Here is a 12,920-nt window from a genome sequence, read left to right on the forward strand (position 1 = left end):
AAACACACAAAAAAACCCTATGCGAATGTGTTGGTCTCATTAATACTGTATACTGCCAGATAGAAGTCAAGGGTATGTAGCACTTACATGTTTTGTTCCTGATCTATCATCTAGGATACAGGATCTCTTTCTCATGCAGATTGATAACCAAGGCAACTTTCATAGCCAGCATAAGCAGAAGTGGCTAACCTGGGTTTTGAAACTGAGTAGCTTGTTGAAATCCCATGGCCTTTGTAAAGAGACAAAAAGAAACAGCTTTATCAAAATTCAGACGCATGCTTTTAGGTTTAGGATAGATGTCTCACCACTTTGAATCCCTATCTTGAGAAAGATAGATGAAACATTGCTGCCACCTTGAGGCTGTTATTTTGTGTTTACATTGTGGAACTTTTAACTTGCCAGTATGCTACAGTTTAATATATTGACTCTGTTTTATAAAAGTTAATTATTGGGAGTGTGCAGTGTGCGTCAGTGAGCAGTTACAGCAGATGTTAGCCAAAGACACAGCCGGGGATGGGAATGGCTTTAAAGCACGATGTTTGACTGAGCCTTGTTCTCTGTAGCAGCAAACAAGGAATGGAGGGAGGACTGAGCATAGTGAGGACTTGCAGGAAGAGAGAGGTTGCGTAGTGAGGTCTTCTGCCATTGTTCGTTTTTATAACCTCAGGAGTGAAGGGTGCACAGAATTCCAGCGCAGACTAACGAGCATGCTGTTTGTATAGTTCCTGACTCTGGTCCTTGTTCTTTGCAAGTCTACAACCCTAGTTCCAACAAATCTGCAAAGCAAACTCAAAAAACCTGTTACGCCTGGTATATTGCACTTCTTAAAATCAGACTTCCCCCTGCCCCCAGTTTGATGAAGGTGTACATTCAAAAACTCTGAAGAACAGGAGGTGATAGTAAATGGAGATTTTCTGTAAGAGCACTTAAAAGTTTATACACTCAGGAGATACACAGGTTCAAAGAACAGAAAAGTTTCTCAGCATCTCATCTGCTCATGGGAGATCTTGTTTGAGTTGAAACCAAAGAAGATCTTGCATTTGCTTTCTCCAGTCTCTTTCCTACCTTTCTTCTCCCTAAAGTGAGGGGTAATCCAGTGTAAGTCTTTTCAGCTTTGTGGTTTTGTATTAAATTGAGGTTTCCATCACAAGAGGAGAGACTCGGAGCAATTACTAAATAAAGTTAATTCACTAAATTACATTGTCTGTTGTTTCAACCAAATCCAGTGATGGTGTCATTGATGGATTAGACTTCCTAAGCACAATGGCATGGAACTGGAATGCGCTGTTGAAAGCACCATCATTGGGTGAAATTTTAAATGTCCTTGCCTGATTTTCAATTTGAGTAGCTATTTCATATGCCTCTATGGGGGTTGAGAGGGGAGGGTCCTAACATTTATTGTTATTTTTTGTTGTAACTGACTATTGAAATGACCTCTTTTTATACCCCAGAAGAGTTCTAAAGTGTAGTTTTCATGAGCAGTTTCATAGCAGCAGTGAACTAAGTAGTGATTGCCCTCCTGCCTCTGGCAGCTCGCTGTGCTTGCACACCCCTTAGTGTGCCTGTACAGAACTTCATACCCCACAGTCCCTTAGTACAGGCCTGTGGTAAGCTGAATTAGAGAATACATATAACCTCCACCTCAAAAAATAAATAAAATAAAAACTTACGTTTTTTTCCTGCCAAATTTGTTCCCTGATCTGATTCACTACATGATAGTATAAACAATGGTTCTGGCACGCTGAAAAGGGCAGTACAGGGCAGGGATGAGGAGGGATGGCTGAGGCAGGCTAAGCAACATGGCTCAGGCATCGTTGCAATGATGGAATATATTACTACAGAGCAGACCTGATCCATCTTTCATCTGTGTTGTGAGAATGACGTAGTTATCATCAGAAAGTCTCTCACAAGCCTAATATTTAATTAAAAATACTTTTTTGTTAGTATCCTCCTGTCTGTTAATTCTTGTATGTATGTTTTGTAGATGGCTTCTCTCGGTACTTTTTCCTCTGTCTCCAGCTGAAGTTACAGCATGGCTTCTTCTCTCCTAGGTGATTTTATCGCCTAATCTGCCTACTGAAAATTTACTGAATGTGTTCAGAAATGGTATTCTTCCATTCTCCTTCCACTGTGTTGAGGTCTACCACACTTTCTGTGTCAGAAAAGCATATCAGTGGGGCTGGAAAACAGTCTGTTTAGGTTTGAAGATAGTCTTGCCTGTCCTTACCCTGATACAAGAGATTTAGATAAAGTTATTCAAAGAGAAGATGGGGCAAATTCAATCCCTTCAGACCCATCACCTCACACGTCTCCCCTCTCTGCCCCTGGAGTCTTCCCATTCTCTCCTAAATCTCTTTCTCCCCATGCCCCATTCCTTGTGTTAGAAAACTGACTCCATCTCCTTGCCAAACCATCATGATGCTTCTCAATCTCCTTCCTCTCTTCCAAATACCTTTCCTTTATTCCTGTACCTGCATTTTCTTGTTTCCAAGCTGTGTATGCACTCTTGAGCCCTCCCTTTTTAAACTTCTTTCCTGCTCTTCTTCACTTGCAGTGAGCTACCACCAGATTGCTTCGACAGTGCTATAATTTTTCAAGGACGCCTCTGCTGTCATTGCCTGTTTAGTTGGCCAAAATTATGCTCCATCACTCTTGTTCCGTCCCTGAGAAAGATTCAGCTTCATGGAGACCCTGAATTTGCAATTGTAGAGTTTACTGAGAGAAAATTAAATAGACAGTTGGATTGCAAAACTGTCAATGTAAAGGCAAAACAGCCACATCTGCATAGGACCCTGGGGAAACCTGACTTATCAATTAAAGATGTGGTATTAAAGCATATGAATTGTTGGTTTTCCTTTTTGCATAGGTGTCTTCTGTGTAACTTAAAAGTACTGGGTTGCTTTCCCCTTTGATTTTCATAAATTTTACTGTTAAAACACTGTTGGATTTTATACTCCCTTCCTTCTCACTGTTCAGTATGCTAGAGCGCTGACAATTGCAAAACATTTCATCTGATCTCTAAAAGAGTTTGTGGAACTGCAGGATGGGAAGGCCATCCATGTCTACAGAAGGGAAGCCAGTTTTCCGTGCTTCTTATAGCTGAATGCAGTCCAGACACTAGTTGGATAGTAGAGAAGTGGTAAGTAAGTAAGTAGAACTTACTTTTCAAGCTTTGATCTTGCAAGGAAATTTAATTATTGCAGTCAGTGTTAGAAGTGTATTTGCCTGTCTTACCACCCTATAATAACAGTGTATTTATCTTGGAGTAATTAGATTGGAAGCTGAAATGGTCTTAAAGTAATTAAGCCTTGTTCTTCTACAAATAACTAAGTAGTGTCTTCTCAATGTCCTGAAAAAGTAGTCTTTATTTCCTGGAATGCTGTGTGCTCAAACCACAGTAGAGCAATTTTTTCCTTGCTACAGGAATTCCAGTCCCTTCCTGTGGAATAAAACTATATTAATTTCGGTTCTTCTGTGGTTGTAAGGTGTGTGACAAAACGTGTGCAAAAAGATGCTGCCCACGAGATGGCATTTGCATATTACATCCCTGCTGTATTTATTTCAGGAAGGTTAATCAACAAGAGAATTAGCTATCACATTTTGATTACTTGTGAGATCAGTAAATTTGTATGCCAGCTGTATTGTTAAAAAGAAATGGATCTGTTCTACAGAAAAGTAGGTTAATCTAATGATCATTTTCTCATTTTGGGTGCTACAGTATTTTGTGTCTCTCTGAAAACATGAGCTGAAACCCCATTCTTTCCTTGATGAATTTAAAAGAAAGTAACTGCAAGCATTACAACTATACAAGCACAAAGTATCTGGATTAGATAGCTTGTGATACAAACGCTAAAGGAATATTTTTTTTTAAGAACTTACTAGTTTTCAAATGTTCTAACTTACCTTTATATTGTCTTTAGTCAGTAATCTATGTAAGCTTAATAGAAAATTGTATGTGAAGATGCAACTCAAGTGTTTGATGGCAAGAATGTACTATTAGAATTTAATAACACCTATTTCTAATGCTAATTATATTTCCAAAAGTATCAATATGCAAAATAAATCTGAGATAAGCATAAAAAGGTAATGTCCTCTTCATTTTGCTTTATTACAGTCAGAGACTAGAAATGAAAGCACAAGTTGCAGACGCATTCATAGCAAAATTCCAACTGACACCGGATGAAATGAACCTCCTTCGAGGCACAAAAGATGAGCCAATTACTGAGGTAGCTCAATGAACATTAGAAGCTTTGTCCTGAACTAAAATGTAGAAGTGTCCTAGCTGAATTGTACATGAGATCTTATTACCAGTTTGTAATTTAATTTTTTATGGAGGAATGTACCGTTTAACAGAATGGTGAATTTCTGATGAGTTTGAAATGTGTGATGAAAGATTCAAGTAACAAGAACGAAAATCAACATTAAATTCTAGTTTGTGTAATGAGTTTAAGGGGCAAATGAGCTATTGTGCGGTTCTACACTTAAAAAAGATCTTTATGAAGTCTGAATTTTTAGTGAAGATGTTTTAAAACTTCATCACACTCAAATAAAGCAAATGAGAAATTTGCAGCGCTTCAGTAATATGTAGTACTACCCTTGTGCATGTGTGTGTACATTTTGCATATGCATGTATATAGGTATTCAGTGACTTGAAACAATATAAGCTGAGACTTTCCTTCATTATTATTTGGTTGATGAAGATAGTAGGTGCTGATTCACTTTTAGCTACCTTCCAAAACAAGTTTTCGGATATGTTTATGGTTTGAATAAGAAGGCATATTGTTCTGCAGTAAAAGAAAACTGAATAATGAGAGAATTGAGTACACTTACTAGATTTTTATTATTGTAGTTGCATAGAAACCTTTCCTTAAATGTAGACTACCTGCGGAGACATACTGTCTTGTTTCCACAGGCATCCTGTTTGCAGTTAAAGCATTATTAAAGACATGGAACAGATAACCATAAACAGTGCTAATGAAACCATAAATGGAATGTGTTAAATGATTGTGCACTTGACTAATTGCTGTATGCTTTTGTACCAACTATTACCATGAAAGAACATTCAGGTTTCTAAAAACCACGTGTTGCAGGGAATGATGACAGCAGTGCCGTGCCATTTATTCAGTGCTTGGTTTGCAGCAGAACGAGGATTAGTCCTTTTGATACTTTGATCTGCCCAAAAAATGTGCCGAAGTAACTGAGATATAATCATAGTTGTGCTACTGAAATGGCAGACTTCAGTAAAATCATGTGTGTGCTTTTCCCTTATGATAGAATCAACCACTGTGCTTAAAACATTTTTAGTCAGGTTTCTGTTTTGGCATTTTTTTAATGTTTTTTTTCCCTGAAGGAAGAGTGATTTGGTTTGTATAAACATGATCTTCAACACAGTTGATGCAAGGCAGTAGGTTAAATCAGTGTCCTACTTCACTTAGAATATGGTTTTTTTTTTTGACTTGAGCCAGAATGAAACTATACTTTCCTGAGGCAAACTGTGTTCAAGTCACAAAAGATGTAACAAACAGCTTTATCTGAATTCGCTAGTCTCCTCCATGATGCTTGAAAGGTCAACTTCATAATAAGACGTGTTTGAAAGTGGATTTCCATTTGCTTTCTAAAACGGTAACAAAATAACCTTTTTGACCATATGTCCATGTCTTCTAGGGTTTTTTTTTCTTCACTGCTGCTGCTGAGTTATTTGCGGGGCGGAAAGATTGTCCTGGAAAACCTTGGTCTAGTCTATTGCAAATGTTTGATTTTTCTTAGAAATTGTTACCCCATTATATGAAAACAAAAAATATCAACCTGCAATCATTGTACTTTATAATGTTTCAGTTTGCTCTCTAGTTGCTAATGTTAATGGGGAGAAGATGATGGAATGCGTAGTAATGTCCTCAAAATCTCCCCAACGTTACTTAACTAATAAATGTAAAACACACATACGCTACATAAAAGACAGGTTAAAAACACATCTTTGCTGCTTTCTTTTTTTTTTTTTTTTTTTGTGAAAGAAGGGTGTGATGCAATGGGAAAGAAAAAAGTCCTAAGGCTATTAAGGTGAAATGAAAGGTGAGAGGTGGTGGAGGGGACCTTGTATTTTAAAAGCAGCACTTGCAACACAGACCTGTGAGGAACATAAATATGGAATTGAAATGGGGAGTACAGAGTGTTAGAGATTTGAATGAGAAGTTACTGCTTTTAAACACTTCCTTTCCCCCCCCCCGTTGATTTAGGATTTTTTCAAGGCTTTAGGAAGAGTAAAGCAAATTCACGATGATGTCAAGATTCTCCTCCGGACAAATCAGCAAAGGGCAGGGTGAGTGCTACTTAAATGAGTGCAAGATAACCATGTACTCATTAAAAGCAGAAGTTACAGCAAGGTCTCATTCTTTCCTTCATATGACTATACAGAGTATTTCACATAAAAACAAAGAATAGTAACATATTTCTAAATTTTCATAATTTTAATAATGGTATGTTTTATTTGATTTGTACATGCCTTTGCTAGTACTACCAAAAATAGTATTTGCAAATAAAATCTTTTTGTCTTGTAGCTTGGAAATTATGGAACAGATGGCTTTACTGCAAGAGACATCTTATGAACGACTTTACAGATGGACTCAGAGTAGGACTAAGAATGTTTTTATGTTTATGAATATTATTATGATGATTCCTTTAATTCCTTGACGTGAATTGAACTCAGCAAAAACCCTTTCCAAGATTCATTAACAAGGCTTTGGGTTTCCTTCTTAGTGAAGGGTTTGTGTAAAAGCTAGCTTTTGTGAACCAAATAGTTAATTGGAGATTCCCTTGGTTTTTGGGCCTCTCTCATCTCTGTTTGTAAAACTGTAGCATTTATTTGTATTTTCAGATGGTTTTCCACAGAGAACAACAGCTACAGTTTGATAGTCTAAACAAATTGTGAAGTGTATTGCATTTCATTTTCTTGGAGGTCACAGGGAAGTTCTTGTTTTTGACAGTTTGGTAGTAAGATCTAGTTTAGGGTGAGGAGTGGCTTATTACCTTTAAATAAAGGAAAAAAAAAAAAGCCTTTTTATCATAATGCTCTTTTGAATGATAGTAGGCGATTTTTTTTTTGCATATGTACTCTGGATCCAAGCATCAGTGTTCGATGTAAAATCTTGATAGTATAAAACAAGGATGCTTTTGTATTACTTCTCTCTTCTCCCAAGACATTGTCAGGAAGATTTGTGAAAAAAAGCTGCTGCAATGCGATATTATATTCGTTAGCTGTTCTTCAGTGGATGCTGAAGCCTCAAATAATGGTTGTGGTTTCACCCTAATGAAAATTCATCATTTTTATGCCAGTGTTTGATTTAGTTTATATGATTTCCACATTTGTGCATGGAATATACAAGATTGTATAGTTAATGGGATTAAAGTAAAAACAAAAACCAAAAGAAACAAAAAACCCAAACAAACCCACAGCTTGCTTAAATACTTGCTTGCTTTTTTCTTAGTAGTTTACCTGAAGTGTGGTAAACAGTTATAAAGGAGCCTCACAGAATTCTGATGATTGAATGATTTAACATTTGTACGTGGGCGCAACCAGATACTAAGCTTCCTTTAATTTTTATTATTGTTGAGATTTGTGATGGACATCCATTTTACAGTGAAGTGCTGCTTATGGGGGAAGTTAATTACATTAACACGAGCTAGGCCAGGTAGCATATTCTGAAGGCTTCAATTCAAAATCAAAACCCTTTTGAGTTTTTGACTCATTTTCTTATTTGACAGCTTGTTATAAAAGGTAGTACAGTGTAAACAATACACTTTTGTCTGTGCTGATATTTTACAGATGAATGCAGGACTTTGACACAAGAGTCATGTGACATTTCTCCAGTTCTCGCTCAAGCCATGGAAGCCTTACAAGATAGGCCTGTCCTGTATAAGTAAGTAAACGTTCGTGATTATCTCGAACAGAAATGAGTATTTGCAGCCTATGAGATTTAAAGATGGGCATGAGTTACAGTGCCAAGGATGGTGGCAATTTAATCTTGTGTCAGATTTAAAAAAACAAACAAACACATTTCAACTTCATTAAATTTCAGAAGTCTTTTTGACATAATTAGGGTACAGTAAATGTCATTGGACTTTTTCCAACATACTGGTTTCTAATTCAAATAAAACTCAGACTGTTTTTATTTTAATCTAAGTGAATTGTGAATTTCTGCTGCTCTTGTAGGGTTTTTCTGAAGAAAAAAATGCTGTCCAAAGCATGTGATTGTGTCATTTAAATTCCCAAAGTAAAAAATTGATAAAGGCTAATTAGCTTTTATTGAAGTGCTCCTGATAGTAAGAATGTCTTCCATTATGAGTTGTACAATCATCTATTAAAAACAATCTACTACATATGGGCCTCTAAAGCGTAGGGGTACTTTTATATATATATATATATATATATATGTAAAATATACTACTCTCTAGTTCTTGTTCAGAATTTGCTGAAGGGAACTGATTAACGTAAATGAAATGGTAGTTAGTAGAGGCAACTTAACCACGAGGTGGCACTGTAAGAACTGTTTTTATTGGGGTGGCCATACCCGAAGAAGTGGTACTTCTACTTCTTTGCTTTTTAGGCTTTTTTGAAAAATGCATTCATCACATTTTGCAACTATTGCAAATTACTTTTAGCCACAGGTATCCAGGACAGCAGAGTGCTAGACAGTCTTTCAAAGGCTAGTCTTGTCTTTGAGAGTGTCAGATGTGCGAAGGCGGGGGTATGTGACACTGTAAATCTCCATGGAGTGATTCCCGGGGAAATGCATAGTGCAGGTGGACCTTAAAAGTTCTGTCAGTATGAGAGAGAGTGCACATATCAACATGCTCAGTCAGTTCTGCTAGTTAATTTGAGGGAGAGATGGTGTCACTCGACCTCCCCAGCTATTGCGTGTGGTGCACTGCAGTACATTGGGCTGGGGATTGCAGTCCTTTCTTGCATTCTCTCCTCCAGGCCCTCTTTCACAGCTGCGAAAGATCAGTCGCAACTGTGTTCGCAACATTTTATGGGATTCTTTATAGATACAGTTTATATTTTCTGTAATAAATATTTTGTTAAATTGTGTTACTTTCAAACGTCATAAAACCATTGTTTTGCTTTCTCAACATTTATGGAAAAACCTCCATCTTCTGTATAAACCCACAGCTGGCCAGTTTAAAATGAATCTGCAAAAGAGACTTTATTTGTCTTCTGACATCTCTCTCGCAAACAGCAGTACTAGTATTACCAAAGGTAGAACTTGGTAGGTAGGACTTTTCTTCTGCCAAAAAGGTGAGAGTAAACATTACTGTAGAAACAGCCATATGTGTCTCATCATAGATTATCATGCTTAACTATTTGCTACAGCAATATTGTCAAAATTGCAGTACTGGTGCTTTACATTTTAAACCTGAAGATTTAGTTTATTCCCTTCCAAAAATTTTTGTGTACCTTTAGTACATAACAAACTGCTGAGTTCAAAATGTAAAAATTATGTCATAGAAGAAAGTAATTTTAAATTGTTGGTTTTATGCATATAAGCACTGCTGTGTGAACTAAACACTTTTCCTCCAAATCACTGCCCTTGCATCTAAAAAAGGTTGTGATTTGATTGGGTGAAAGATAGTAAGATGGGGAAGGGCAGGAGTTTAGAAATGAAAGTACAAATTCTTGTTTTCTTACATTCACTTATGTCTTGTTAACTTAAGGTGGCAGAAAGATTGGACCATGGATGGACTTTTGGGAACTGCAGTCAGTAGGGATCTGAAATAAACATTTCAGTTTGGTTTTCACTTCCTGGTTCTAACAGAAAAATTGAAAACTCTTTCATAGAAAATAAATGGAGTCATAGCTCAAGGCAGTGTTCATCTTCCAGTCTCCACTCTGATTTTCAGAGCATTTTCTCCACCTCCTTCCTCTCCCTGCAGTGATCATTACTTTACTGGGTTTTTAAAAAATTGAAGCTGGGTTGAAAAGAATCCAAATGTTGTTTTCTTCCCCTAACATGAGTACGTGTAATAACGTAGTAGTAAATACTGTGTTTCTAGTGTAAATAATAGTTATTACTGAATTTTTTTAAGATGCAGGATTTTGTTATAGTTGTACCCTGTTCCACTGAGAGCAAAAGAAAAATTAGTAGTTTTCTTTTTCTTAAAACAAAATTATCATTATTAAATCCTGTTTTCTAAACTAATAACAAGATCAAAAGATCTGTTTTGTGGCTGTATTTTTAATGATCTATTATATAGTTGTTTATTGGAGGGGGGAAGAAGAAAGGCTTATCTGGTTTCTACAAACACTTGAGATTTTTTCACTGCAACGCTGCTACTGCTAAACTGTAGGTAGTTAGCAGATCTCTCCCACTTTTAACTGTGTAATTTTTGTATTGTAAATAGTAATTTATTAAAGACTTTTTTCATTAGCCTTTTTTTTTTTAAAATTGCAGATATTTACTCTCCGAGTTAACAAGTACGGTGTATGAAGAAAAAGATTTAAACAGAAATTTCAGGATTCTTCAGTGTGCTTCCCCCCCCCCGCCCCCCAAATAGTAATGTAGATAGAAAAGAACAAAACTGAAGGATCCCTTGGACTTTTTATAGCATAATAGAAATCTAATTGAACTTAATTTGGAACATATTTGAAACATTATATTATTTTCTTTTGTATTTTGTTCTCCACATCTGTTTAATTGTGAATGCAGTACTCATTTAACTTCACTCAGTAACGTGCTTTTTATTATTATTATTTTTATATCTGTTCAGCTGCTGTGTGTCATTGGTAAGTGACACCATGCTTACTCTTTGGCATTTCTTCAGTTATACTAGAAAAATAAACTGTCGTGTGTTTTTTTTCTTTTTCTCCTTTGTAATTTGTGTGCTTTGTTCAAAATGCTTAAATTCAGTTTTTCAAAAAAATAGAAGTGTTCCATGGCTTGCAAAAATCCTGTTTGTAAGCAGATGTAACAGGGATGTTAGCAGTGTTCATTTCCCATTCTTCACTTGCTGGCATCCTTCAGCCTGAACAGGAAGGTAGCCTGCTCCAAAAATGAGCCATGTGTATGTTCTTGGTACCTCCTCTACTACCAGCAAGCCATTTGAGATTATGCCCTCTGGGCTGTAATTGTCCATCCATTAAATATCTAACTAAGACTCATTTGATTAAAACCAGTGAACAACTATCTAATGGAAATAATTTTTTTGCTACTAATCATGTGGTGGCCTAGAAGAAGAAGAAGGAGAAAGCCGTGTGTTGCAGTGCAGTAAGTTGCTGCTCTGTCAGTCAACTGGACCACATGTGAACAGGAGTACTAGACCTGTCAATACATGCTTATATATACAAAAATGGAAAAGCTGATTTTTCATTTATTTATTTGTGTGGGGTAGGGGATTGGGAGGGTCAAGGAAAAATTATCTTTAGTATCTGTTTAGACGAGTCAAGAAAATCAGAAGGTTTTGAATTCTTCACAGTAGAAGCATTGATGCAAGGTTTCTAGAACTATAAAAACGGTTACTCATATTAACTGTAAAGTTGAGGTAATAAACTGTGATGAGGTGAACTGTTTTGTTTTACCCTTTTTCATGTTTCAATAACAGGTACACTTTGGATGAGTTTGGAACAGCTAGGAGGAGTGCTGTAGTCCGTGGCTTTATAGATGCTCTTACTAGAGGAGGTCTGGGAGGTACTCCCCGCCCTATTGAAATGCACTCCCATGATCCTCTGAGGTACAGTACTAGTGAGAATGTATATGAAATAATCCTTCTTTTGCCTGTTGGCACTTTGAATCCCCGATACCATAAACTGCTGATTTACACAGAATTTTCTGTCTTTATTTAGGTACGTAGGAGACATGCTGGCCTGGTTGCATCAAGCTACAGCTTCCGAAAAAGAACACCTAGAAGCTATGTTAAAGCTTGTAACTATTCAAGGTAGTACTAGATTTTAAAACATAAATTGGGAAGTGATAGAAAGTAAGTCTGTGATAAGTCAGAAAGTGTGATTAATTTCTTAGGCTGGGCTTCAGTTATGAGGGTCTGAGCTTAGATTTTCCTGGAAGTAATTTCAGAATAGCTGGTGGTTGCATTTTGCCAGAAGAAAGCCCTTTATGAAGAAGAGTATTTCAAAATGCACTCTTTTCATTTTACTGTGCTTATAATAGATTTACACTAAATTTACAACGGGACATTTTAGACTGTAGCTGAGAGTTCAAAAATTATCTCTAATGTATATGAATACATACCTCTCTGAAAACATTGTCATAGGGTTGTTTATTGATATGTTGAGGATTCCTGTTGTGCCTTGTTCATTTGTTTAGTAAATTTTTAAAATATAATTCCTTCTTCCTAGAAGTCTCTTCCTTCTATGCTACAAGTAAAATGGAATTTTCCTCTGTCGTGTAACATATCATTATAGGTTTACGGAGGTCAAAGGAGGCCGCTCATAGACACATGAAGCTTTTTAATATCGAAGCTCTCCTTTATTAACAGAACTACAGATTCTCATGCTTATTCTTCAGCCCTTTTGCTCTCTTTTAAGTACATTGGACCTATACTTTTAAGACCTTTGTCCTGTAGAAGCTGTAGTATGATTTGCCTCCACAGCTTCAGCCAAAGACTTGTTTAATAAATTAAGCATGTATTGTAACAGAACTGACGTTTGATCTGTATCTGGTGAGCTCTTCAGACTGTGTGACTTAATTGAGTTTTGCTCTGGGATTTAAAGGTAATACGCATTCTCATTTTCCTTGCTGCTGGAAATATTAATTGGCTTTCCTGATTAACGGTGTATAAGCAAGGAGGCTGTTTAGGAACTGTTGTAAATCAAACCGAAGGAATGTTGTTGTTTTTTAACTACAGTTACAGTGTACCATAGAAGTGAATTTAATATTATTTACTGACAGTATCTCAGGGTGACAGGAAAGCAG

At 36.5% G+C, this 12,920-nt stretch overlaps 1 protein-coding gene across 1 annotated transcript; it reads left to right on the top strand.

Annotated features, from left to right (window-relative positions):
• Positions 1-4,113: 4,113 nt before the first annotated feature.
• LOC104080737 (conserved oligomeric Golgi complex subunit 6-like) lies at positions 4,114-11,925 on the top strand (the record flags this gene model as incomplete). The annotated part of the gene is made up of 6 exons (XM_009583233.1): positions 4,114-4,226; positions 6,234-6,316; positions 6,555-6,625; positions 7,820-7,913; positions 11,593-11,721; positions 11,834-11,925. Coding segments are annotated over exons 1-6 (568 nt in total), but the record flags the coding sequence as incomplete, so codon positions are not given.
• Positions 11,926-12,920: the final 995 nt, after the last annotated feature.

Source organism: Fulmarus glacialis, unplaced genomic scaffold (assembly GCF_000690835.1).
Source record: "Fulmarus glacialis isolate BGI_N327 unplaced genomic scaffold, ASM69083v1 scaffold13948, whole genome shotgun sequence".
Taxonomy (NCBI): Eukaryota; Metazoa; Chordata; class Aves; order Procellariiformes; family Procellariidae; genus Fulmarus; species Fulmarus glacialis.